General features: G+C 30.6%; 11 protein-coding genes across 13 annotated transcripts; 3 read left to right on the top strand and 8 right to left on the bottom strand.

Annotated features, from left to right (window-relative positions):
* Positions 1-1,688: 1,688 nt before the first annotated feature.
* Positions 1,689-4,341, bottom strand: LOC124500519 (glutathione S-transferase Mu 1). Its single transcript, XM_047064599.2, has 3 exons — positions 2,912-4,341; positions 2,702-2,839; positions 1,689-2,600 (listed from the first exon to the last, which is right to left on the bottom strand). The coding sequence occupies exons 1-3, from the start codon at positions 3,029-3,031 to the stop codon at positions 2,004-2,006; spliced, it is 855 nt and encodes a 284-aa protein (XP_046920555.2). The 5' UTR covers positions 3,032-4,341; the 3' UTR covers positions 1,689-2,003.
* A 117-nt stretch (positions 4,342-4,458) lies between these two features.
* LOC124490575 (FAD-dependent oxidoreductase domain-containing protein 1) lies at positions 4,459-6,412 on the top strand. Its single transcript, XM_047053099.2, has 2 exons — positions 4,459-5,132; positions 5,199-6,412. The coding sequence occupies exons 1-2, from the start codon at positions 4,554-4,556 to the stop codon at positions 6,333-6,335; spliced, it is 1,716 nt and encodes a 571-aa protein (XP_046909055.2). The 5' UTR covers positions 4,459-4,553; the 3' UTR covers positions 6,336-6,412.
* Positions 6,273-7,245, bottom strand: LOC124490578 (calcium load-activated calcium channel). Its single transcript, XM_047053101.2, has 4 exons — positions 7,094-7,245; positions 6,959-7,036; positions 6,714-6,888; positions 6,273-6,641 (listed from the first exon to the last, which is right to left on the bottom strand). Exons 1-4 carry the CDS (start codon positions 7,155-7,157, stop codon positions 6,410-6,412), a joined length of 549 nt encoding a protein of 182 aa, XP_046909057.1. The 5' UTR covers positions 7,158-7,245; the 3' UTR covers positions 6,273-6,409.
* An 88-nt stretch (positions 7,246-7,333) lies between these two features.
* On the top strand, positions 7,334-10,692 carry LOC124490576 (uncharacterized). 2 transcript variants are annotated; one of them, XM_075734666.1, is made up of 8 exons: positions 7,334-7,934; positions 8,015-8,098; positions 8,196-9,147; positions 9,207-9,322; positions 9,396-9,629; positions 9,682-9,828; positions 9,906-10,118; positions 10,240-10,692. In XM_075734666.1, the coding sequence occupies exons 3-8, from the start codon at positions 8,607-8,609 to the stop codon at positions 10,621-10,623; spliced, it is 1,635 nt and encodes a 544-aa protein (XP_075590781.1). In that variant the 5' UTR covers positions 7,334-7,934; positions 8,015-8,098; positions 8,196-8,606; the 3' UTR covers positions 10,624-10,692. The 2 variants fall into 2 exon arrangements, with proteins under 2 accessions (XP_075590781.1, XP_046909056.2); XM_047053100.2 differs by lacking the exon at positions 7,334-7,934 and having other exon boundaries at positions 7,978-9,147.
* On the bottom strand, positions 10,644-12,620 carry LOC124490579 (soma ferritin). Its single transcript, XM_047053102.2, has 3 exons — positions 12,188-12,620; positions 12,069-12,100; positions 10,644-11,367 (listed from the first exon to the last, which is right to left on the bottom strand). The coding sequence occupies exons 1-3, from the start codon at positions 12,270-12,272 to the stop codon at positions 10,957-10,959; spliced, it is 528 nt and encodes a 175-aa protein (XP_046909058.1). The 5' UTR covers positions 12,273-12,620; the 3' UTR covers positions 10,644-10,956.
* Positions 12,621-12,895: 275 nt separating this feature from the next.
* Positions 12,896-14,303, bottom strand: LOC124490581 (enolase-phosphatase E1). Its single transcript, XM_047053105.2, has 3 exons — positions 13,850-14,303; positions 13,517-13,791; positions 12,896-13,427 (listed from the first exon to the last, which is right to left on the bottom strand). Exons 1-3 carry the CDS (start codon positions 14,263-14,265, stop codon positions 13,288-13,290), a joined length of 831 nt encoding a protein of 276 aa, XP_046909061.2. The 5' UTR covers positions 14,266-14,303; the 3' UTR covers positions 12,896-13,287.
* Positions 14,303-14,910, bottom strand: LOC124490580 (transmembrane protein 203). The gene has a single exon (XM_047053103.2). The coding sequence runs from the start codon at positions 14,908-14,910 to the stop codon at positions 14,473-14,475; it is 438 nt and encodes a 145-aa protein (XP_046909059.2). The 3' UTR covers positions 14,303-14,472.
* LOC124490582 (mitochondrial translation release factor in rescue) lies at positions 14,303-15,959 on the bottom strand. 2 transcript variants are annotated; one of them, XM_075734671.1, is made up of 2 exons: positions 15,668-15,959; positions 14,303-15,593 (listed from the first exon to the last, which is right to left on the bottom strand). In XM_075734671.1, the coding sequence occupies exon 2, from the start codon at positions 15,545-15,547 to the stop codon at positions 14,996-14,998; it is 552 nt and encodes a 183-aa protein (XP_075590786.1). In that variant the 5' UTR covers positions 15,548-15,593; positions 15,668-15,959; the 3' UTR covers positions 14,303-14,995. The 2 variants fall into 2 exon arrangements, with proteins under 2 accessions (XP_075590786.1, XP_046909062.2); XM_047053106.2 differs by having other exon boundaries at positions 14,303-15,597; positions 15,668-15,809.
* A 65-nt stretch (positions 15,960-16,024) lies between these two features.
* Mcm3 (minichromosome maintenance 3) lies at positions 16,025-19,001 on the bottom strand. Its single transcript, XM_047053098.2, has 5 exons — positions 18,799-19,001; positions 17,271-18,738; positions 17,058-17,190; positions 16,852-17,002; positions 16,025-16,776 (listed from the first exon to the last, which is right to left on the bottom strand). The coding sequence occupies exons 1-5, from the start codon at positions 18,889-18,891 to the stop codon at positions 16,138-16,140; spliced, it is 2,484 nt and encodes an 827-aa protein (XP_046909054.1). The 5' UTR covers positions 18,892-19,001; the 3' UTR covers positions 16,025-16,137.
* Positions 19,002-19,110: 109 nt separating this feature from the next.
* lt (vacuolar protein sorting-associated protein light) lies at positions 19,111-22,958 on the top strand. The gene is made up of 6 exons (XM_047064593.2): positions 19,111-19,704; positions 19,777-19,935; positions 20,010-20,093; positions 20,159-20,741; positions 20,803-22,664; positions 22,734-22,958. Exons 1-6 carry the CDS (start codon positions 19,621-19,623, stop codon positions 22,875-22,877), a joined length of 2,916 nt encoding a protein of 971 aa, XP_046920549.1. The 5' UTR covers positions 19,111-19,620; the 3' UTR covers positions 22,878-22,958.
* Positions 22,953-24,555, bottom strand: LOC124500515 (uncharacterized). Its single transcript, XM_047064596.2, has 2 exons — positions 24,453-24,555; positions 22,953-24,380 (listed from the first exon to the last, which is right to left on the bottom strand). The coding sequence occupies exons 1-2, from the start codon at positions 24,491-24,493 to the stop codon at positions 22,961-22,963; spliced, it is 1,461 nt and encodes a 486-aa protein (XP_046920552.2). The 5' UTR covers positions 24,494-24,555; the 3' UTR covers positions 22,953-22,960.
* Between the last annotated feature and the right edge of the window lie 49 nt (positions 24,556-24,604).

Here is a 24,604-nt window from a genome sequence, read left to right on the forward strand (position 1 = left end):
TTTTTTTTCTCGTTTTTTTCCAATTTTTCAATTTTAACAATCCAATATTGTCCTTGATATATTTCAATGATTTTACTTTTTTGACTACCTATTTGATCTTGGAACGACATTTCGTTTCGGTAGATTTCTCACCGTGTGTGCACACACATGCACAGTGTTGATCGTCGTCGTCATCGTACACAATCAAGTAAAAATTTTTCTTTTTTTTTCTTTTGAAACGGTTGGGTCCGTTTTGAAAATTTTCCAACAGGTCAGATATTCAAATATTGGTGAAAAAAAACCCCAACATGATGACTATGATTACACTGTTCTATACTTCCGTATTATAGAAAAAAAACCAACTAGTACCAGAACGGTTTTCATTTTTTTTTTCGTTCGCTGTCCGGATCACACCACACACAAAAAAGTATTGTGATCCATAGCTGGGAACGTCAACAATGATTGCACAGGTCATGATCATCTCATGAGGTTTATGAAATGTGACCAGGGATAAGGTTCTCAGGTCAATCCACCACCACCACCATCACCATGTTTTGATAACAACCAAACATACACACACACACACGCACGTATATGAAAAACCTGTGTGCAACAAGTTGACCTCAATTTTTTTTTTCTCAAATTCAAATGATGACTGATCACAAATCCATATTTATGATATAATAATGTGTATGGGGAACTTATAAATCGATAATTTTTATCACAAAAAAAATATCGTTTTTGTGAAAAAAATTCATTTCAATCAGAAGAACAATCAACCTATGTATGTATATGTCCCCTAGGACTGCTTAAAAACATTCTTGTTCGATTCGATTTGTTGAACACTGCATATATATATATGGGCACGGCATTTCGATTCCATCGTCGATCATTCATTGGATGACCAACACAAATGTAGATTGATTAGCGTGTAAAAAAAAAATTCGTTTCGTTTCATTTCAATAGCACAATTTCAAATTGAAATGGCAAAAAAAAAATTGTTGATTGTAGAAATGAATTGCTGCCTTGGTCTCTTGATGGTCATTATATTCTCGCTCTCTTTGTGTGTATGTGTGTGTGTTGCTGGTCAAACAGGCAAAGAAAAAAAAACGATTTGACTTCAATTTATGTAATGTCCTTCATTGTCTGAACTCTGACCAAATCATCAACTCCCCTCAAAAAAAAATAACATACCATATTTAAAGACGAGGCCATTCTTGTTGTAACATGTTGATTTTCATTTGATTCGAATACGTTGTTACAGATAGAAATAAAAAAAAAACACGTTCAAACACAGTCAAACACAATAAACAACAATCATTTGGGTAGTCGTCGTCGTCGTCGAAGAAGAAAAAAAATGTAAAGAAATTGTCCGTCGAACCTAAACGACCTTCAAGGAAAACGACAATATTCGTTTTATTCGTTTTTTTTGAATCTTCATCATCATCATCAAATCGAATGCTTTAGGCAAAAAAAAAAACTTTTCTATTCGTTTTTTCTTTTGCTTTGGGTTCATATTTATCGATGAACTAAATTGAAGAATTTGTTTCAACCACCACTTATATACACAGACACCATCAATTTGATTTGATTCATATTGTTGTAATGAGAACAATAACGAGATGAAATGGAAGAATTTCATTCGAATCAAACACGAATCGAATGTGTGTGTGTGTGTGTGTGAAAATAGCCCATATTTTTTTCATAAATTTTTTGGTTGGACATGAATTTTTTTTTCATTTATTTCATTCGTTACACTCTCAAAGTATGCAGGTAAATTGAAAGAAGAATTACATAATCAATCAAGACAAAAGAAAAAAAATTATAGAATCCTAAATTGTCATAATTGAAAGATTTTAGTGGAATTTGAATTTGAATAATAAGGATTGAAATAGTCGTCATCATCGAACGATTTACAAACACACGCGCGCACATAATGAATTTTTTGAATTGAATTTGTGGGTGTGTATGTTTTGTTGTTTTTTTTGGTTTCTTTTTGTTTTTGATAATTTTTTTTCCATATTTCAAACTAGATACATATCCTGTTCAACATCTGATGATGAATTGGTATCTTCGATTTCCTGTTTCAATTGTTCTGTTGGTTTATCGCTTACCGATCGATTAAAAGTGGAAAAGAATTTTGCTTCATACCATGCAACCAACAAACCGGATGGATGACGAATATAATCCTGTGAATATTGATATTCTTTAATAGTTGGTAATGCTTCGATACGTTGTAGATATTCAACAAGATTCTGGCATCCATATTGTTCAAATAATTCATGAGACAAATAATGATGTTGATCAATGTATTCATAGGCCATAAAATCCACATATGACAATGAATTACCGCAAAAGAATGGCCGTTCTTTTAGAAATGATGATAATGCACGAAGTTTTTCAGGCAAACGTGCCAAATAAATGAGACGAGCCTTTTCAAAATTTTTATTCGTCGATGCTTCAATGAATTCATTACGATAATCACGTAATTGTTGTTCAAGCAAATCGATTCTGGTACGTTCCTTTTCCGTTTGACCGGCAAGATTATGTTTTTTGGCCAAATATCGTAGAATGGTTAAACTTTGTGTCAATTTAAGATTACCTTCGATGTAGTATGGTAGCTAGTTTGATCATCATCATCATACACATACATCATAAATAAATCATCATGAATATATGAGATATTCGTGTCCAAAAACAAAACATAACAAAACAAACTTACATTTGGAAAATCCAATTCCAGATTAAATTTCGATGATCGCCATATAATTTTATCTTGGTCACATTTTCCAAAATTATATTTCTTTTCCTTGTATCTGGTTTTCGTATAATGTAATAACAACCGAATCGGTTGGGCATTCTATATACACAGCAAATGGGCAATTAGAGAAAAAAATTTGAAAAGTTAAAATTTGTAATTAAAACTAATTACACCACGAATGTTCCAATAGCCCAGAATGGGAACATTCTCTTCATTGTCATTATCATCGGGCTGCTGCTGCTGCTGCTGCCGTTGTTGTTGTTGTTGATGTTGTTTATCCGCAATAGTCATGATTTCGAATCGTTGTCAACAATCAAAATGTGAATGGAAAAATTGTCAATGCGAACTTTGCAAACTTTGTTCCTTTTTTTTGTTCAAAAAAAAAAGTTGATTGGCTGTACTTTTGATCTGGAGTAAAAAAAAAAACGGATATTGCGTATATAAGCACGCTAGTGTAATCGTAGTTTGAACAATTAAGAAAAAAAAAATTTCCAAATTAATTGTTGCCAATGATGATGATGATGATGATGATAATGGCTGATTATATCCACTTTTTATCAAATATTTTTTCTGTGTGTATGCGTGGGTGTGTGTGTGTCAGATAATATTTGATATCATTCGATTTTTTTTTTGTTTGAATTCAAAAGAAAAAAAAACCAAGTCACAAGATCATTGATGAATGTGTATGTGTATGAGATGATGATAAAAAAATCAATGAAGACAAATTGAATTTAGATTCTGTTCCGTTTATGAAAAAATTTTTTTGTTTTTTTTTCTCGATGAAACAAATAAACAAACACATGAACAATTTTTCAAACGATTCACGATTGATCAAATCAAAAACAATCTTGATGATGATAATCAGGATTCATATGATTCATATATGATCATATAAATACGTAGCGAAATTTCTTCTTGTCTTCTTCATCATATTTTTTTTACCACTTGTTAACACAGTAGAAAATCTGTTTACACTTTGCTTTTCATTTGGCATTCGAGTTTCTTTTTCTTTTTCGTTTTTTTTTTTGGCTCAAAATTTTGTTGTCGTCGTAAAAACACACACACACACACACATATATATGGCTTACGTATGTGTGTGTGTGTGTATGTGATATATTCAAAACACACAATGTATGCATGTGTATGTGTGTGTGGTAAAATGTTTGCCATTGAAAAAATCTTCATTATCGTATGGCCACCATCATCATCATCATCATCATCGACAAGCCAAGTTTTTGGCTTGTAATCAAATTGATGAATAAATGGATGTGTTTATCTATGACCATTGAACATGATTTTCAATTCTGTTAATAATAATATTCAGATTTTCACTGATGATAAATGATAATTGGACAGGATCCATTTTGAAATTTCAATATTTGACCAAAAAAATAACTTGTTGATTCCTGTATGTTAGTTCAGCTGTTAGTTAGTGGATGGATTCTTTTTTCTCAACGATGAGTATGAATTGATATGTAGATTAGGGATCAATAAAAGCTCAGAATCAGACGGATTCATTGAAAGTTTTCATTGGAAATTTCACAATTTTTTTTGTTTTGAAATCAAAACAATCAAAAAAAAAAAAATTTTCGAAAAAAAATCACAGAAAAAAATATTTATGGCCTAGTTTGATTTTCATTCAAAAGATGGCGTAACAATTTTTTTTTATTATGGTAAATATTTTCGTATCGAACACATGATTTTTATTTTTTAAAAAAATATCTATAATCGTTCGATATTTCTTCTATTGATCCAATATCGTCGTGAACATCGCCATCATTCTAATCAATCCATATTCATTGCCATCATTATCATGCATTGTATGATCAAAAAATCTAATCATTTTTCATCAAAAATATTCGATTCATTTGTTAAACAATTTTATTTACGGAATTTTTCCGCTTCATCATCACCATCTGATGGTGATTCTAATGTTCCAACCAAAACTAATGATGATGATGATAAAAAGAAATTAACAAAACAAAGAAAAAAACCTGAACCAAGAAAAATAGTTGTAATTAAAGATCATGGAAATGTTTTGGGTACCGGTAAAAAAGATGATGATGATGATGCCGCCGTTAATATTGGTGCCGATGGTGTTCCATATAATCCGGTGAATGATCCACATTATAGTAATAGCTATATGATGTATAAATATCCACAATATTTTACTAAAAATATTGGTTTTACACGTGCTAAAAATATCGTTAAAGAAGATATATCATTATTACTTGATGGACGTATACATAAAACACGTGAAGAGATTGGCTGTCCAAATCATGTTGATGTTTGTGTATTTGGTGGCGGTATCATTGGTACGGCTATTGCTTATTTTCTAAAGGAAAAAGCACCATTCGGTTTGAAAATAGCTGTAATTGAAAAAGATCCTAGTGTAAGTTTTTTTTTGATAAAATCTTTAATCAATCACAGTTTTTTATCATCATTTATTATTCGATAGTTTACACGATGTTCAACAGCATTAAGTACCGGTGGTCTTCGTCAACAATTTTCATTGGAAGAAAATATTCTTATGGCACAGTATTCATCGGAATTCATACGAAATGCACGAAAACATTTGAGCATATTGGATGGTGAACCACCGGATCTTAGTTATCATCCACAAGGTTTTCTAACATTGGCTGATGAATCACAAGCAGAACAATTGATACGTAATCACCAGAAACAAATCGAAATGGGAACATTAGTTGAATTGTATACTGCCGAAAGGATAAAGGAAAAATTTCCAATGATCAATACGGATGGTATTGTTCTTGGATCATATGGTGTTCAAAATGAAGGCTGGTTTGATCCATTAGCATTATTGGTGGCATTTAAAGCTAAAGCACAATTTTTCGGTGTCGAATTTGTTCATGCAGAAATATTGGATTTTAATTTCAAAAATGATTATCATTATGAAAAAACTACCTGTAATTATGTTGTTGTTCGTGAACCCGATGGTAATGTTCGTCATGTAGAATTTGGATTAGGCGTAATTGCCACCGGTTATGAATCACATAAAATAGCCAAATTATTAGGCTATGGTGAAGATGTTGATGATTGGCGTTCAGTGGTCAATTTTCCAATTGAACCAAGAAAACGATATGTTTATGCTTTCAATAGTAAAGATGGACCTGGATTAAATTTTCCATTCTTGATCGACACTAGTGGCACATATTGTCGTCGTGAAGGTCTTGGTGGTAATTTTATCTGTGGCCGATCACCATCAAATGATGAAGAACCAGATGTCGATACACTTGATGTGGATTATTCATATTTTGATCGTCGTGTACAACCAATGCTTAAAAATCGTATAGAATCATTTGACATGACTGATATGAAAATAAAAGGAGCTTGGGCCGGTTACATTGATTATAATCGTATCGATCAAACACCATTGATTGGACAGGATCCATTTTTCAAGAATCTTATATGGGCCACTGGATTCGGTGGTTTAGGTGTACAAATGTCACCAGCAATTGGACGTGCTATAATGGAATTTTTATTATATCAAGATTATAAAACAATCGATCTACGTGCATTCAATTGGGAACGTTTATTCAACAATAAACCATTGAAAGAAGTTTATCAATATTAGTGAACAATTAATTAATTGTTTTTTTAATTATTATTACTACAAATAAATAAATAATATATTCTATTCTATATATTCTATTTATTGGGCATTGGTCCAAATATTGTTCCAGTCTGTTGATTGGCCGATCTTGATGGTGCGAATCCAAGGATTTTTTGTATATTTTGGCGTATAGACATTGTACATAATATATAAAGAAATATGAAAGAACAATCGGTAAAATCATTGCCAGGTAGATTACGATGTGAAAGACCTTGTACCCATGATATTGGAACAAATGGTAATTTTGCTACAACTCGACCATCAAAACTGGCCGTATATAGAATGGGAATGAAAAACAAACAAAAATTCTTTAAATCAACCAAAAAAAATAACACTTACATGCTATTGAACATGGATAATAGTGCTGTAAATGTAATACCGATGGCAAACATTGATTTCATTTTAACCATTGAAAGATCACGATTATGATTTTTTAATTTTTCTTCTTCACGTTCTAGTTTCTTTTTCTGTTGACGATCACTTGTTTCGCCCATTGTTTCTTTTTTCTTTTCCACTATAATATATATGGAAAGGATAAATATAAAGATTTGGTTCCTGAAAAAGGGGAAAATTGTAATACTTACATTTTTTACATCGTTTTTCAACTTCATTTTTCAATTTTTTATATTTCTCTGTTCGATAAACCAAAAGCCATGTTAAACCTGATCATTGAAATCAATTAATTGTTAAAAATTGTAAAATGGAAACAATTTACAAACCTTCACCGAATAAGGCTGTAAATGATGATATGAGTACAATAAGAATAGCGTCATAAGGAATCATTTTATTTTTATAAAAATTTAAATTCTAATTTTCCAAATTAAAACATGTGAAATGTAAGAACGTGAAGTGATGATGATGATGTTTTTTATTTTTTTTTTTTGCTTCGAAAGGCGACTATATCAACCCTGAAGAGAAAAAATTGTAAATTGGCCAGAAATTTTGCGCGCTAAATTTGAATTTGAATTAGTGTTCATTCATTCATGAATGTGTTGCATATTGACAAATTGAAAACAAAATACAAACACAAGAGAGAGAGAGAGATTAATTAAGCACATTTTGTGTGTCAACCATGATTATGATAATTTTGATGATTTTCAACAAAAAAAAATATAATCATTACAACCAGTTTTTTTGGTGCAACCATTTCAACAACAACAACGACAAAAAAAACTTGTCACTATTTAATTTGTATGTGAAATATATGGGAAAAACTGGATTCGCAATCAATTGTTCGGTCAACGCAATCATTGACCTATAATGAGTAATTTGACCTTTGTTCAATTTGCTGATTGTTTGAACCTTGACCACGAATATTGTATAAAGATATTGATTTTAATTCCAAATTGATTGATTGATTAATCGATTTTTACCTCATGTAATAATCATCATCATCATTTGACGTTGATATTCTGCTGTCAATCAACATGAATTTCTGGCTGTTCATTTTATCCATCCATCAACCATCAATACTCACCAAACTTGAATTTTTGGTTTTTTTTAAAGCCAAAAATAAAAGCAGACAGACTAGGAGCTTGGAATGAACAACAACAATTCAAGGTTGTATGCCTGGATTCTATTCATGTTTCATACGTGCTTATGCCTACCTGTGTGATTTGTTTTTTTTTTATAATTTTCAGATTTTGATTTCCATCATTATTCTATAGCCAAAACAACAACAACAACAAGTTTAGCAATAAGTTTTGATTAACACACACACACAGGTTTGTTACCTGTGTTTGTTGCTATTCATTTCTATATATTTCCAACGTTTGTTTCATCGTTTTTTTTCTCTATGTATCTTCCATTAAACATCGGAAGAACGTGTTGGTGGTGCTGGCGGTGGTGGTAATGGTGGTGGTGGTCATAAGATTTCAAGAACAACAAGCTGTTTGGCTGGTTCAATTAGTTGATTGCTCGGTTGGTTGAATGTTGAAAACAAGAAAACGTTTGAATCATCAAATTGTCTTAGTATAATTGAAATTGCCGCTATGAACAACAAAAAAAAGGATGTTTTTTTTTATTGATGTCACAATGATGATGATGATACATTCTATTTTAGAAACAATGGTATCACTATCATCATTATTTATTTATTAATCTCAAAATAACAACCACAATAATCGAATGTAGTAACAAGTTATAAATTGTGTGTGTGTGTGTGTTTGTTTTTCAAAAAAAAAAATTTTTTTTTTCGATTTTTATGGTGATATAAATAAACAAACAACAAAAATGGATCCATTGAGTGAAATACAACAACAACAACAACAACAACAACAGAATCAACAACAACAACAACCGAATCAATTAGCAGATTTTTCAATCGATAGAATGTTTGAAAAAATGAATAACAATAACAATGATAATTCTTGGGTTCAATTTGATGATCAACAAACATCAGATCATCAGCAATCATCGTTACCTACAACGATAAATTCATTGAAAACCATTGATAGTAAATCAGTTGTTGTTAATGATGATGGTGATGGTGATGATAATATCAATAAAAGTGCAATACGATTAAAATCATCAAATTCTTCAGCTGAAAATAATCAACAAAGTCAACAACAACAACAGCAACAATTTGCAACCATTGATCTTTCTGCTAATAGTACAACTCAAGTTCTTCAGATTAATGGTGGTAATAGTGGTGGCAATGGTGGTGGCGGTGGAAATAGTACAAATATTGCTGGTAGTAGTAGTAATAATTTAACAAAATCTAATCATTCAAATACATCTAGTTCCGTTTTGAATATTCCAAAATCTGGTTTCAGTAAGTGATTATCGTTGATTGAGTTGAAACATCTGTTTTTTTGTTTACCAAATTTTCAGGCAATGGTGATATTGTTGTTACATTATATCCATTGAATAATAATTGTGCATGGTTAACACCGGCCACATTTAAAGCACATCTTGTACCAGAAGAATTGATGGCACAACCATTGACTGTAAGCATTATTCATTCATTTTTTTCTGGTTTTTGGTATGAAAAATTCCAATTAATTAATTCATTCATTTCAGTTAACAGTTGAAGATTATGTATCAACGATGAGCATTTTACTTAGTGATTATCGTTTTCATTTATATATAACATTACATAAAAGAATATTAGCATTATGGATTACGTTGAGCATCATTGTATTGTTGGGCATTTTAGCATCAGGTACAAAAGGTTTATCAATATTTTTATCCGGAATCATGTGGCTAGTATTGAATGCATTGGGTATATTTTTGGTCATATTCATTAAATCTCGGGTAAGAAACCAAAAATATTCGGTTATTCACTAATATAATTCACTAATAATAGCTTTACAGAATGCTTGAAGAATGTTTATCACAAATAAATTCCATATTTGGTCGCCACAATATTTTTCTTGGCATCGATGATCGTGGTCATTTTAGTTGCCATAAAATTAATTTAATTTTTGTATATTTTGATCCAAAATATTGTATTGTAAGTATCAATGTAATTTTTCCACAATTCATCAATTTGTAATGTGGCTATTTTTTTGAAAAAATGAAATTTTATAGAAATTTTTACAAGACATGTTAAAAAACAACAACAATAAAGATTTACAAACCACAAAGCAGCAACAGCAACAGCATCAAAACAATCGAAATCAACATCAAAATATCGATACATCAATCTTGGATGGCAATAGTGGTGACAATAGATTTATTGGCGATGATGACAACATTTATATAACTGGTTCTAGTGGTACAAGACAAATATCACAAAAAGAAGTAAGTTTTTTGTTTTGTTTTGTTTTGTTTTTTTTTTGTTTGTTTGTATAAATAAAATTGACCACTCATGTGACCACACATATGTTTATGAATCTTGTCACCAAAAAAAAAAAAAAAAAAGAAACAAGCCGAAAAACTTTTATATCGATATTCACAACGATGGATACGTGAATTTGGTAGACAACGTATGTCATTATCTATTATTCAACCACAACCGGAACAATCATCATCATCATTACAGCCACAACAACAACAACAACAATCAAATAATTCAAACCAACAGCAACAGCAACAGCAGCAGCAACAATCGATAAATATAACCATACCATCATCAACCGATATACCACCAAGACATTGTAGACAGGCAAAATGTTTTTGTCAATTTATTGAAGAAATGTATCGTGGTAAACAACAACAACAACAACAACAGCAACAATCATTTGGAAATTTTTGTCTGACATCATTTTTACCATGTATTTCAATGATTCCATCATTTTGTCGATGATTTATGTACAAAAAAAAAAATTTTTCTTTTCAACTCACATATTTTTTTTTTATTAATTTTTTTCAACTATATCAAATGATTAATTAAATCTGATTTGATTTTGATTACAACATGAAAGCAAAAACGAAAACAAAGATATAAAGAAAGGACACAAAATTTAGCAGTTGTTTTTAACAACGAAAGAAAAAAAAAACAAAAATGAAACTTAAATATTGTTGCTGATAATGTTCTTCTACGGTAGTGATTTTTTTTTCTGTTCCAATTTCGTTTTGCTGTTGATTTATCGATGTTTTTTTTTTTTTTTTTTTTTTGTTATGATTAAGATTATCATCATCATTGTAGGGTATGTTTATCGAAAAGATATTCACCCAAACCAAGACCACAACGACGTAATTGTGTAACATAATCGGCCAATTTTTTGATTGCTTCAACTTGTTCAGTTAAATAATGTGTTTCAAGAAAATCGGCAAATTGAACATCATTATTTTTAGTGGCAACAGCATGTAAATCCAACAATGATTGATTGACAGTTTTTTCCAATTCCAATGCTGCTTCCATTGCTTCCAAACCGGATGTCCAATCCTGTTTCACTGGTTTAGGTATATCATGCAATACAATACGGCCACCACGTTGATTCTGAAATTTCATCAATTTTTCGGCATGTTCACGTTCTTCTTTACTGGATTCATCGAAAAATTTACGAAATCCAGGCAAAGCAACATCTTCGCGATCAAAATGGAAAGCCTAAAATGGAAAACAAAGATTAAACACAAACAAAAAAACAAAATTAAAATCCAAGGAAAATCTGATATCATTGAAAAACGGAAATGAAATCATTATCCTTTATTTCAAAAACCTTGAAACAACAACAACAACAACAACAATTTTCATTGAATATACCAATGTATATTTTTAAAAAAATGCTTATTCAACTAAAAAATCAGAATCAGCAGCCTTGTTGTTGTTGTTGTTTATCCTCTTTTCATGTTTATTCAATTTTACAAACAAACAAAATGATCATATGATCATGCGCTGGTTAAATCTAACGATTTTCATTATTATTGAGACCAATAAAAGAAAAAAAAATTAGAGTACTCGGCAAAATTATCGCCAACATTGTGACAAAGACCAGTGTGTGTGTGTGAGTCATAATCGAATATTTGTGAGTTGGCTATATTTTTTTTTGTTTGTTTCTTGTCTTGTATAAAAAAAATCATCATCATGCTGTGTGTGTGTGTTGTATATTTATGGTAATCACGAGAAAATCGAATGGACTGAAACACACACACACAGTGATTGAATGAATTGAATAAAACCAGTCTGATGATAATGAAAATTTAAGTTTCTTCATCGAATAGGTTTCATATCTTTGAACACAGAGACACACACACACACTATTTCAAGGATTTTAAAAAATATTTGATTTGATTTGATTTGATATTTACCAATTGCTGATAGACATACGACGCATACAATTCTAAAATGAATAGGGGTGACAAAAAAAAGAAAGAATATTCATTAATTGTCAACGAATTTTTTTTGGGTTTTGGTTTTCATTCATTACCAAGATTGATTTGTTTATTAACACCAGCTTCACATTCTTTGTGATAATTCTGTCGAACCATTGAAATTTGAGATGATTCAGCCATGATGATGCAATCGTTTGTTTTTGTTTTGTATTTATTTTTTTTTCACGAAAAGGAAAATTTACCAATAAAAAGAACAAAAAAAAATATCAAAACACAATTTATTTATATATTCGTGATGATGAAAATGAAAACAAAAATGAAAAATCAAAATGAAGATTTGTTTTTTGATTAAAAGGGGAAAAAAAATTGTTTTTTATTTCGGACGACCAAACACTGTTGATGCGCACCAAGAATTGTTATTGAAATATGAATTACTTCGTGTGTTTTTTGTTGTTGTTGTTGTTGGTGAATGGAATATGTGAAACGCTCGCTGTGTGTGTGGTTGGAAGCAGGTTTTTATATATTGTGGCCAAAAAAAAAAAAAACACTAAACACCAAAATTATATTTGGCAATGATAAAAAATCGAATGATTGTGGTGTTAGTGGTGGTGGTGGTGGTACACATACATAAGTGTGTGAATGTGCTAGAAAAATAAACAGCCATAAATAGCGGCTATGATGGATGTTGTGGTGTGTGTGTGTGGTATGTGTCCTGCGCATTTAATTTGATCAATAATAATTTCCACTACCCTAGATGTACAATTTTTTTTTTTAAAAATGGATCTATTTAGTTCGTCATCGATTTAAAAATCATCATCATCAGCACATCGAATTATGATCCAATACATGGATACTTTGAACTTTGTTCTCATTACAATTGATTGATTGATTTTTTTTTAAACAAAATCTTATCATTGTCATTCATATCTTGTAACAATTGATTTTCATTTTCATTTTCTTTGATTGTCATTTTTTTTTATCCACATCTTATCCAACAACGGCAACAAAAAATCTGAGCACATTATAATTTGATTGATTCGATTAAATTTTTTTTTTTTTTTGTTTTGTCAATTCAATTCAATGTGCAAATGTATCGAACGACGAATGAATAAATCAGCGAAAAAAATGTGCTATTAGATAGCCTTAAAGTACACACCACATTTGTACCAAAAAAAAAAAGAATTTTTTTTTCATCTTAAACAAATTCAATTCGTCCAAGGCTATCGGTATGAGCAAAACGAATCAAATAATATGATCTTGGTGGTTGCTGATTAACCAATGGTCGTAATAATAACAATGTTTGAAAATTGCCATTTTCTTTGGCCATTTTTAAATCTATGTATAAATAAATGATCAAAAATAACGATGTAATGAAAATGAATGATTGACCACACACACACACACACACACACACACCCACATACCTCGTCCATAATTACTGATTAATAGAATTTCATTTCCAATGGAAATGTTCATTGATTGCATTATTTGTTGATAAAATTGTAATTCTGTTTGCCGATAATGGCCATCAATTGTTTGTTCATCAAAATAATAATCAAACATTTCCGAAATATTACCATCATTTGTTGATGTCAGTATCAATCTACATACATCATTATTCATCGTTAATGATAATATTGCCAATTGAATATTCATCGATTTCCATCGATTTAAATTGTTTTTAACATCATGGAAAAGTCTGAAACAAAATCCCTTGTATTTTCTTCAAAGACAAATCAATCAAAGGATCCACTTACTTTGTTTTAATCATTCCTTTATGGTAACCATCCATCCAACATAGACGTAACAATTCCAATGTTTGATTCGACATTGTTAACTGTGTGTTTACCATTTGCCAATGAATAAATTTTTCCACCGAATCAATAACATCCATCCAATTGGAATGATCACGATTAAAATTCAATACTAATGGACAATCTTTTCGATCATTATGAAAATAATGTTCAATAGATTCTTGTTGAAATTGTATGGTAATCATTTCATAAACAAATTCTGATTGTGACCAATTTTCTTCAATAAATCGATGAATATTATCACGAATAAATGGTTCTATACATTCGTCTTGCCAATCCAATGGAATAATGGTACCAATTAAATTGAATAAAATAACTTTAGGTTTGAATAGTCGTACCAATTCTGTGGCCATGGCCATTCGAATTTTAAAACAATAACAACAACAAAAATTAAGTAAAGAGAATTTATTTGCAAATCAACCAACACACACACACAATCGACAATCTAAACATACGTAAACAAACGTAAACAAATGAATCACAATTGTTTTTTTTAAACTAAATTAAACTATAATAAGATTTTGTGGACACAAAAAAAAATTCTATAGTGTATACATGATCGAACATCAGATACGAAAAGATCTACAGATTAGAATAAACAATAGAAAAAACAATGGTAAAAATATTTCAGAAAAATTGACAGCTAATCTATTCTCTAATTTATAGATTAAAAATACTTTGACCACACAAAGCATTGCTAATCGTGCCGTTACAAACACTAGACGAATGAATGCTTGACGAATTTTACCAATATGATATTGACGAATAAAAATAATAATATTGAAATATGAAGCAAGTGCATCGTTTAAAAAATATGGAAAAAATATATGCCACCAATTTAGTGATGATGATGATTTGATGCCAATAATTTCTAATATATTGAATGGATTTTCAATCTTCAATGCCAATAAAAATGTAAAACAGATTGTGGCCAATAGAAACATCCAAAATTCGAATAAAGTTACATTTAACCATCGACAAAATTCTTTCCATGTATAGAACATGACTTGATTAGCTTGCTAGAGTTTTTTTTTCTAAAAAAAAGAGATATGATGATGACGATTATTTATTGCAAAGTTTCATTATCAATTAATTTTCATTATAATCAGATTCTTGTTGTTGTTGTTGTTGCTGTTTTTGTCGTTGTTGTTGAAAAATTTTTTGATATTGTAATTTTTTCATACGTAAATCCGAAAAACGTTGTTCACGTTGTTCTAATCGTGAAAGAATATATCGTTTTTTTTGTTCAACAATTGAATCCGTACCATTGTAATGTACATCTAAACGTTGTAATAAAAGTTGTCGTGCTAGTTTACGATTACGTTGTAATAATCGTTCTTGATGACATTTGACAATGATACCGGTTGGTAAATGTTTGAGTATTACACAATTTTGTAAACGATTTACATTCTGTCCACCAGGACCACTTCCCTGGACGAATTGTTCTTCAATATCGTTTTCATTCAATACGGGTAAACGACTTTTATCCGGAATAAATTTAAAACAAATTTGACTTGAATGAATTTGAAATTGTTGTTGTTTGAAATAATTGGAAACAGCAATAGAATTTTGTAACAACTGAGATGTTCGAAAAAAATGATTAACAATGAGATTAGTATGATGGTGATTACGAAAAAACATTTGAAAATATGTTAAACTATGGCTCGTTTTTGTAATAAAGTTAATCCTTTCTGGCAAAAAAAAAAATGAAAAAATCAATTTCAAAATCAAAAAATTCAAAAATCAGAATATCAAAAATACCTTATAATAGTATTCAATATCTTCTGGACGATCAAGATTTCGATTGACACGAAATTCTTTACGAATTCGTTGACAAAAATAATCTTTATTCGTATATTGCAATTCGTTACGACCAAATCGTAATAGATCTTTATATAGGCGACGAACGCAAGATCGTGTAATGATTTTTGTAGTTGAATTTATGCACATAATTATCGACAAAGAAAAAAACAAACGGTACTATTTTTTTTTTTTGTTTCATTCAAATCAATCAATTACCATCGTTTCATCGAATTATCAGAATCAATGTGTTTTCAACATCACACAAAAGAATATCATCAAAACAAAATTATTGAAAAAAAACAGACACACACAAAATTAAACATCCATCCATATATATCGTAATGGATGTTTAAATGGAATTTAATTTGAAAATTTTGACAATTTGAAATGTGAAAAAAATCGGATGCAATTACAATGAAATTTTTTTCCTAGATCAAAATGGCCATATTATTAGACAAAAATATCTGATTCAAATCATTCATTTTAGCTAATGCAAAATCAATTTCTTCATGTGTGAATTTCAATTTTCCTTCTTTTTGTGCTTCTTCATCGTATGCTTTATAAATCAAAACAGTGGTCAAACTTGATTGTTTGTTATCATGGAAAATCTTATACAAATATTGTCGAAATTCTTTGAATCGTGCATCAGGCATTTCCGACAATGGTGATAGTTTTTCCTGAGATTTTGTTGTTGTTGACACTTCATCAATTGTTGTAGTCAATCGGTCAGTAGTATCCATTGATTCATCTGCATCAGCCTTACGTGATTTACGTGGTCGATGTGATTCATCATCAAAACGCATTTCATAGACATCATCATTTTTATCATCATCATAGATTTCATTTTCAACTTCTTCCTCATCCTCTTCATCATCATCATAATCATCTTCGTGACGACGTTTACGTTTTCCAGGTTTTTCCAATACTTTTTGAAAATGAGAAAATTGAACCATTTCTACTGCAGCTTTAGCATCAACGGTATCAATCGATTTCGAAAGACGAGCTCTTGCATGAGCCGTTGATAAACGAATCAATGTTTCCAATGTTCGAGCCGTTATCGGTTGTGTCTATTAGATGATGAAAATTGTTAAACCATTTCAGTTTTATTTTTTTTTCTTTTTTTTTTTTTTGGTTATACTTACACGACAAAGATCGTTTTGTTCTAAATCATATGTTCGAAGTTTCGAATACTCTTCGGCAATAATATCAATAGCTTCTTGACTTAATTGTGGTTTGATCGCTTTTGCTAAATGAATATATTTTCGCATAAAGTTCATGGTAACGAATTTTTCACTGTAATTGAGTAAATTTTTATAAAATTCAGAAATTCCAGAAAAAAAACACTTACTTTCGTTTACGTTTACCATGAAGTAGTGGATCATATTTTTCATAAATATCTTGACCCGATTCTTGTTCATCGTTCATTTTGTTTGGATTCATTTTGGTTGAAAGAAAATCTGCATTCGTTATGATTGGAAGTGCTAAAAAAGTGACAATAATAAAAAATTGTTTAAAATTTGATTACAAAATCACTTCTATAGTATTATAACACAACACTTACGTTCACCATCCTGTTCACCGTGTGGACGGAATCGATGTACTCGAACAACATGATCAGAAATTTCGGTATCATTTTCAATTTCATTCTTATCCAACATTATAAATAATAGATCAAAACGTGAAAGCAATGAATCCTGCATTCCTATATTATCATTTGGTGTTTTATATTGATCATAACGACCATATACTGGATTTGCTGCTGCCAATACTGAACAACGTGCATTAAGTTGTGCCTGTATACCAGCTTTAGTGATGGTTACTTTGCCTTGTTCCATAACTTCATGAATGGCTGTACGATCAATGTCGGACATTTTATCAAATTCATCAATACAAACAACACCACGATCAGCTAGAACCATAGCACCGGCTTCTAATCGACGATCACCAGTTTCTGGATCATGTGTAACAGCAGCTGTTAAACCGACACCTGATGATCCACGACCAGTGGTTGCCACGGCTCTCGGTGCACAATTCAATACATAACGTAACAATTGAGATTTTGATACAGATGGATCACCAATCAATAGGACATTAATATCACCACGAAGACGTGTTCCATTAGGCAGGATTTTTTCTAACCCGCCAAGCAACATGCAAAGCAATGCTTTTTTAATATAATCATGTCCATAAATTGAAGGAGCCAACGAACGAGCCAAAACTTCGAAAACATTTTTCTGACGTGAAAATCGTTGACAACGTTGCAAATCTTCGGGCATCAAATCAACTGTCAAAACTTCTTTGTTCAATTGAGTGATATTGTTGGCCAACACAACTGTACGAAATGTTCCAGATGTATAATAACCTTGTTTGTTGGGCAAACATCGATAAGGTCCAACAATAAGTACCCGATCGCCAGGTTTACAAACATCGACTAAATCATTATCGGAAATGATATCAACAGATCGAGGCAGTTGGCCAGCCGGAGCTTTTTCAGGCATTTCTTGTATCGAAAGTATCTGATGATCTTTATATGTAGAAAGGCCAAATTCAGTTTCCAATAGGTTTCCATCTTCATCTTTTGTAGGATAAACCGATGACGATGGATAAGCGGACAATGATGTCAAATCCGTATATCGACGTTCATGTTTCTTTTTAGTAGCCGGACAATAATGAACAGAACGAACAATTTTTGGTCGAACTAATGAACATTTTGTAACAATACCTTCGACAGCAATAATGGAACCCAAAAATATTGATGACAAATTACGTGGTGTGACATGATGTGAACCAAAACTGCCTTCTAAGCCAATCAAAAATTCATCAAAATTTTCAACAAAATCCGGTGCCTGATGACTGATATATTCACGAAGAGCATTCTGAAATAGGACAATCTCTTCAATACCAGAACGAAGTAAACATTTTGTACGTAATGGTAATTTTCTACGTAAATCATTAACATTAACAATTAAACGTTGTTGTTGTGTTTTGATCATATGTTTAACAGCTTCAGCATAATAACCTTGATCATTCTGAAATAAAAAAAAATTCAATATTTACCATTTCAAATCATTGAAAAAAAAATGAAATACCTCATCATCAAGAAAATCCAAATACTGAGATTGTTTTTCACGTTGTTCAGCATTATCATTATCATTTAAATCTTGAAGAAAAGCCATTTTCATACACAAAAAAAAAATTAAATCGCAAGGAAATGTAAATTTTTTTTTATTAAAAAACTGAAATTTTTTCGAGACTTTCTTTGTTCGGCTCAACAGATTTGTTTTTTTTTTTGGAGGGAAAAGTCTAATCCACACACTCACACAAGCTCCGCCTATTTCTTTTTCTTGTTACACATTCAGTAATTATTTTTTGTGCACTTCATCCACCATCTGGTGGCAAATAAATTCATCATGAAATCTGATGTATATATACAAATTATTTTGTTGTTCTTTTTTCATTTTAAAAAATTTCAAAAAACCAAACTGGCCACAAAAACTAACAATTTATGGACTAAGATTAATCATCATCATCATCATCATCACCATTAAGTATAACCGGATCCAGATCGTTAACAAAATATCCAATTATATAGTAAACACAAAATCGGATGACCGCGAAAAAAATGGATTCGAAATTAAAAACCAAAAAAAAATGTGTTTGGTTACGACTGCGCAACTCAAACATTTTTTTGTTTTCATTCGTTTTTTTTCCATCATCATTTTTCTGTGTTTATATACACACACAATGCATACACATTCATTATTATATTTTATCTTTTAGTTGAATTTTTATTTTTATTTTATCACTAATAATCTCCATTTTGGATGCTCAAAAAAAAATTTTTTTTGTTTGTTTATTTTAATGTTTATTTTGTTGTTGAATTTTTTTTTCTCTTTCTCTTTGCATGATCAATGGATTCCACATATGTGGAAGGTGAATCAATAATTTATCTAAATGATACAACTAATCCATCGATTATTTTGCCCAATCATCAGGTAGGAGTTAACTAATTCGAAAGTTTATCACATGTTATTTGAATTCTGTAATTTTTTTGTTTTCATCTTTAGAATACATCAACAATGAATAATAGAGCGAATGATGATGGCGATGACGATGACGACGACGACGATGATGATGAACCTAAATTGACCTATTCACGTATCAGAGGAGATGTGCCAAACATTCTGAAATCTGAATCAATCACATCGATAGCAACACATGAAAAAGTATTGCCCGCACAATGAAAGAATTTCAATTCTTAATTGTAATTTGTTTTTGCTTTTTTTTATTGGACCTGCAGTTTTTCGTTTTAGGCACCCAATCTGGACAAATGTACGTGTTGAATATTGAAGGTGTTAATTGTTCAAATACATTTAATAATTTAGTAAGTTTTTTTTTCTGAAAATTTTAACCATTTGTATTCATTATTTTGTCTTATGATTGATTAAGCATCGATCATCAATAAATCAATTAAGTATAGATGAAAAAGCGGATTTTATTGCCTCGTGTTCAGATTATCGTGTATGTATACAAGAATTTTATACGACCGGTGAACCACATTATACGACAACATTTGAAAGACCAGTAAAAGCTTTAGCTATTGATCCACAATATGGAATAACGAGTGCACGTCGTTTTGTTATCGGTGAAGCTGATCGTCTTATATTTTTTGAAAAAAATCTTCTTGGACGTTATCGTGCAACATGTTTACAACAGGCACGTGGTGTTGTACGTATAGCCAATTGGTTTGGTAATTTTATTGTTTGGGCTTCAGATCTTTGTCTAAAAATTTATGATTCACAAAGTAAAACAATAATAACACATTTGGATCGTGATAAAGAAAATGATTATCGTATTAAATTGGATCTTTATCAATGTAGTTTCACATGGCGTGATAATCGTACATTATTGGTATCATGGGGTAATTCAATCAAAATTTGTAGCATACGACAAAGAAATTTTGATTCCGAACTTTCATTAACACAAGCGATGATGGTCCAAGAACGTATTCGTAAATATTATGTAGAATTAGGTTCGATAATAATAATTCAACGATTATCGGTTTTTTAATAAAAATTTTTTTTCCCCACCAGTCAATTCTTTCAATATTGATTCTCATCTTATAGCCTGTGGAGTGGTGCCATTCGAACAAGACAGATTATTAATTCTATGTACACAGAAATCATTTCTTTATCCCACTATTGATGATTCCATATCCGAACAAAATGATGATTCAATTTTGAATGAAAATCAAAAATTGGTTCGAATAAAAATGGTTGAACCAAAAAATGCCGACATTTTCACTGATATATCCGATGATATATTGACACCGAATGAATTTTTGAAAACAGTACAAAAAACACGTGACATTCAAATGATACATTATCGTGAAGAAAATGGCTATTTGATTATATTTCCACGTGATTTGATTATTGCAAGACCACGTGATGAAGATGATTCTATTGATTGGCTTTTAAGTCGAAAAAAATTTCGTAAAGCATTTCAACGAATGAAAACAAATCGTATGAATAATCGTCAATGTTTTCGACATACATACGAAAGTGTTGGACAATTATTCATTAAACATCTGTTGGTAGAAGCAACATTGGATTCATGTGAAGAAGCTGGTAAAATTTGTCATGAACTTTGTTTGAAAAATTGGAATCTTTGGGAAATTCATTTGAATCTATTTAGACAACATCATTGTATTCGTGTGTTGGCCAAATATCTACCGATAGGATTAGATAATCAACGTCTTCTTGCACCACATCTATACGAAATGGTATTGATCGAATTTTTAGATCAAGATGATTCTAATGGATTTTTACGAACAATTCGATCATTGCCACTTCATCTTTATTCAACAGATTCAATGATTGATCGTCTTACAACAAAATTATCATCACAATTACAACAGGACCATAATCTTTTGGAATCATTAGCTGAAATGTATATTTATGAATGCCGCTATCAAAAAGCTTTGTTTATATTTCTACAGACTGGTAATGCTAAACGTGTATTTGATTTAATATGGAAACATCGGCTATTACATCTTGTTGAAGATAGAATCGTTGAACTTTTAGAGTTGGATGCCGAAGAAACTTCACGGCTATTAATAGCAAATCAAGATTTAATACCATGTGATAAAGTTATTACAAGATTACGGAAACATCCACGGCTATTATGTGCATATCTGGATCGTTTGATTCAACGTGATCCTGTTGCCTGTACACGTTATCATGATCTCCTTTTCGATCTATATGCTAAACATATTCCAGACAGAATTGTTCCATTTTTGCGACAATCAAATTATATTCAATTAGAAAAGGCATTAGAAGTTTGTAAAAAACAACAGCTAACCAAAGCCGTAGTGTTCATTTTAGGCCGAATGGGTAATACACATGAAGCTTTAAGGATCATTATCGATAAAACCGACGACATTAATGCGGCAATAGATTTCTGTAAAGAACATGGTGATGCTGATCTTTGGGCAGAATTGATGGACATTTCAGTATCGAAAACGAATTTATTATCAAAATTATTACGTGAAGTTGGCACGAATGCTACGGATCCAATATCATTGATATCAAGAATACCTGAAGGTGTATCGATACCAGATTTAGTACCATCATTAGTGCAGATATTACAAGATTATCGTTTAATGGTCACACTGGAAGATGGATGCCGTCGTGTACTAAATTCAGATTGTTATCAACAATTCAGTAAAATGTATCGAATGCGTTCAAAAGCGGTTGTTGTTCGTGATCATGAACGTTATTGTTATTCATGTCAAGTGCCAGGAATATTAACACATCATCATCATCATAATCATCAAGCAATGATTACCACATATGGTGAATACGTTCTATTTCAATGTGGACATCTTTTCCATACAAATTGTTTAGATTTTACAGCCGATGTGGATATCAATAATGGAAAACAATTAATTCAACAGGTAAATATAAACATGTTATTTTTGTTCAAACACTGATTAATTTCACCTGAATTTTTTTTCCCGAATCAGAAACTATGTCAAATTTGTAAGACGAAAAATGGTAAAAATCAAAATTCACCAGTCATACCATCATATTCATCAACATCATTGACAAATACAATGGCGGCAAACACAAGTGGCAGCAATCATCATCAGCTCACTTATAGTCCATGATAATAATAATAATTTTTTTGTGTGATATTTTTTTAAAAAAAATAAATAAAAAAATGAAAAGTTTATTTGTTTCAAATTTTCATTTAAATAAATGTTAATTGATCACCCATAGGTATTTGTTCGATAAGTATAACCTGTTCTTCTTCTACGGTTCCAGTAACAGAATTCATCACCAATTGCTCATCATCATTATCATCTTCATCATTGGCTGTTATTTCGACAATTTCTGTTGTCAATTTTTTCTTATTTGTATCACCATCACCACCACCATCATATAGTATTGTTTTATCTTTATGACTTTGACGACGTAAATGATTATGAACATTTATATATTGAGCCAACATAATTCGTTTACATGGTTTACAGAGAACATTTTCACAATGATTGTATAGAATTAAATGTTCTGAATGTTTTTCTATCAAACGATTCAATCGATTTTGTTCTTTTTGTAGCAGATTATCAATTATTTCTCCGATATTTTGTTGCACTTGTGATGATTGATTATTATCAATCGTGGTAATCATTGAATCATCACCATCATCATTGGTTTTATTTTGTTCCTGAGCTTTTCGAGCAATGTGTATCGAACGGCCAAGATGATTTAAAACATTATTATATTTAGTGATGAGAATTTTTTCACATAAACGACAATAGATTTTATTTGCATGTAATAGTAAACAATCTTGATTCGTTTCCATTAATGTTTTCAATTTTTCTTTTTCCATTTGAATTTTTTGTCTGTAAATATTTTCATCATTGGACAAAACGGTACCATTATCATCTGGTAACCATGATGATAGACGAGTTTTATGTGATCGACGTTGACAATGACGAATGAGTGTATAATAACGGGCCTGTATGACTTTATGACAAACTTTACAATGTATCAATGATGGTCCATCCCATTCAAGACAATTGGCATTTGTATCGACGAATTGTTGAATTTTTTTATTGCCAGCAAATTCTTTACTTGCATATTGTTTTGATTGATTTTCAAGTTTCATCATATTTTTCAAATGTAAACGATCTTTGAGTAAATGTTTTTTGATCAACAACAATGAATCACGTAGTTCTATATCACATGGTATGCAATGAATTTTATCAAATTTTCGATTTGCCAGCACTCCGGATTGATATGCATTGATGATGATTTCGATTTTATTCGTTTCAGGATCACCAGTTTCATCTTCATCATCGCTTACTAGAACCAATTCATTTGTGGCTAAAGTTATGCATCGATTACCACCGCCATCACCACCACCACCATTAAAAACATCCAATGATCGACGACTTTTGCGTGATTTTTGTGAATTTTTTAAAAAATTTTTCAAATGTTCCACATCATTCAAATGTTTTTGTACATTTTCATCACTATGATCAGTAAATTCGAAATGACAAAAATTACAATACAATTTTATATTTGATGAAAATTTAAACACACCACAATGATGTTCGATTAGTTTACGAATTTGTTTTGCTTCTTCAGTTTCATAAGCATTTTGACTGTTTTGAATTGAATGAAAAAATACAATGTTATCAATGTAGAATTTCAACACAGGAATTTGACACACTTACCAATTATCAATTGATATTCCACCAGAATCGCATTCAGACATAATGATTTTATAAATTTTAAAAATAGAAATTCGTATCAGAAAAAAAAATCAAAATATTTCAGGGCATTCTATTGACATCAAAAAAAAAAATACAGAGAAGGTGGGTGTGGT

The sequence above is a fragment of the Dermatophagoides farinae genome, chromosome 10, assembly GCF_024713945.1.
Source record: "Dermatophagoides farinae isolate YC_2012a chromosome 10, ASM2471394v1, whole genome shotgun sequence".
Taxonomy (NCBI): Eukaryota; Metazoa; Arthropoda; class Arachnida; order Sarcoptiformes; family Pyroglyphidae; genus Dermatophagoides; species Dermatophagoides farinae.

Excerpts from the sequence above, each read along its gene's own strand:
- LOC124500519 (XM_047064599.2), bottom strand. The coding sequence starts at position 3,031 with ATGACTATTGCGGATAAACAACATCAACAACAACAACAACGGCAGCAG. Across the intron at positions 2,840-2,911 it reads GCTATTGGAACATTCGTGGT|AATGCCCAACCGATTCGGTT; the intron begins GTAATTAGTTTT and ends CTGTGTATATAG. Across the intron at positions 2,601-2,701 it reads TGGAATTGGATTTTCCAAAT|CTACCATACTACATCGAAGG; the intron begins GTAAGTTTGTTT and ends TGATCAAACTAG.
- LOC124490575 (XM_047053099.2), top strand. The coding sequence starts at position 4,554 with ATGCATTGTATGATCAAAAAATCTAATCATTTTTCATCAAAAATATTC. Across the intron at positions 5,133-5,198 it reads TAATTGAAAAAGATCCTAGT|TTTACACGATGTTCAACAGC; the intron begins GTAAGTTTTTTT and ends ATTATTCGATAG.
- LOC124490578 (XM_047053101.2), bottom strand. The coding sequence starts at position 7,157 with ATGATTCCTTATGACGCTATTCTTATTGTACTCATATCATCATTTACA. Across the intron at positions 6,889-6,958 it reads TGAAAAACGATGTAAAAAAT|TGGAAAAGAAAAAAGAAACA; the intron begins GTAAGTATTACA and ends TATATATTATAG. Across the intron at positions 6,642-6,713 it reads TTATCCATGTTCAATAGCAT|TTTTGATGGTCGAGTTGTAG; the intron begins GTAAGTGTTATT and ends ATATACGGCCAG.
- LOC124490576 (XM_075734666.1), top strand. The coding sequence starts at position 8,607 with ATGGATCCATTGAGTGAAATACAACAACAACAACAACAACAACAACAG. Across the intron at positions 9,323-9,395 it reads TGATGGCACAACCATTGACT|TTAACAGTTGAAGATTATGT; the intron begins GTAAGCATTATT and ends CATTCATTTCAG. Across the intron at positions 10,119-10,239 it reads GACAAATATCACAAAAAGAA|AAACAAGCCGAAAAACTTTT; the intron begins GTAAGTTTTTTG and ends AAAAAAAAAAAG.
- LOC124490579 (XM_047053102.2), bottom strand. The coding sequence starts at position 12,272 with ATGGCTGAATCATCTCAAATTTCAATGGTTCGACAGAATTATCACAAA. Across the intron at positions 12,101-12,187 it reads TAATAAACAAATCAATCTTG|AATTGTATGCGTCGTATGTC; the intron begins GTAATGAATGAA and ends TATTCATTTTAG. Across the intron at positions 11,368-12,068 it reads CGTATGTCTATCAGCAATTG|GCTTTCCATTTTGATCGCGA; the intron begins GTAAATATCAAA and ends TTTCCATTTTAG.
- LOC124490581 (XM_047053105.2), bottom strand. The coding sequence starts at position 14,265 with ATGGCCATGGCCACAGAATTGGTACGACTATTCAAACCTAAAGTTATT. Across the intron at positions 13,792-13,849 it reads AAAGGAATGATTAAAACAAA|ACTTTTCCATGATGTTAAAA; the intron begins GTAAGTGGATCC and ends ATTTTGTTTCAG. Across the intron at positions 13,428-13,516 it reads AATCAGTAATTATGGACGAG|ATTTAAAAATGGCCAAAGAA; the intron begins GTATGTGGGTGT and ends ATTTATACATAG.
- LOC124490580 (XM_047053103.2), bottom strand. The coding sequence starts at position 14,910 with ATGTTCTATACATGGAAAGAATTTTGTCGATGGTTAAATGTAACTTTA.
- LOC124490582 (XM_075734671.1), bottom strand. The coding sequence starts at position 15,547 with ATGTTTTTTCGTAATCACCATCATACTAATCTCATTGTTAATCATTTT.
- Mcm3 (XM_047053098.2), bottom strand. The coding sequence starts at position 18,891 with ATGAAAATGGCTTTTCTTCAAGATTTAAATGATAATGATAATGCTGAA. Across the intron at positions 18,739-18,798 it reads TGGATTTTCTTGATGATGAG|AATGATCAAGGTTATTATGC; the intron begins GTATTTCATTTT and ends TTTTTATTTCAG. Across the intron at positions 17,191-17,270 it reads CGGTGAACAGGATGGTGAAC|CACTTCCAATCATAACGAAT; the intron begins GTAAGTGTTGTG and ends TCACTTTTTTAG.
- lt (XM_047064593.2), top strand. The coding sequence starts at position 19,621 with ATGGATTCCACATATGTGGAAGGTGAATCAATAATTTATCTAAATGAT. Across the intron at positions 19,936-20,009 it reads CGATAGCAACACATGAAAAA|TTTTTCGTTTTAGGCACCCA; the intron begins GTATTGCCCGCA and ends TTGGACCTGCAG. Across the intron at positions 22,665-22,733 it reads GAAAACAATTAATTCAACAG|AAACTATGTCAAATTTGTAA; the intron begins GTAAATATAAAC and ends TTCCCGAATCAG.
- LOC124500515 (XM_047064596.2), bottom strand. The coding sequence starts at position 24,493 with ATGTCTGAATGCGATTCTGGTGGAATATCAATTGATAATTG. Across the intron at positions 24,381-24,452 it reads GGAATATCAATTGATAATTG|TCAAAATGCTTATGAAACTG; the intron begins GTAAGTGTGTCA and ends AATTCAAAACAG.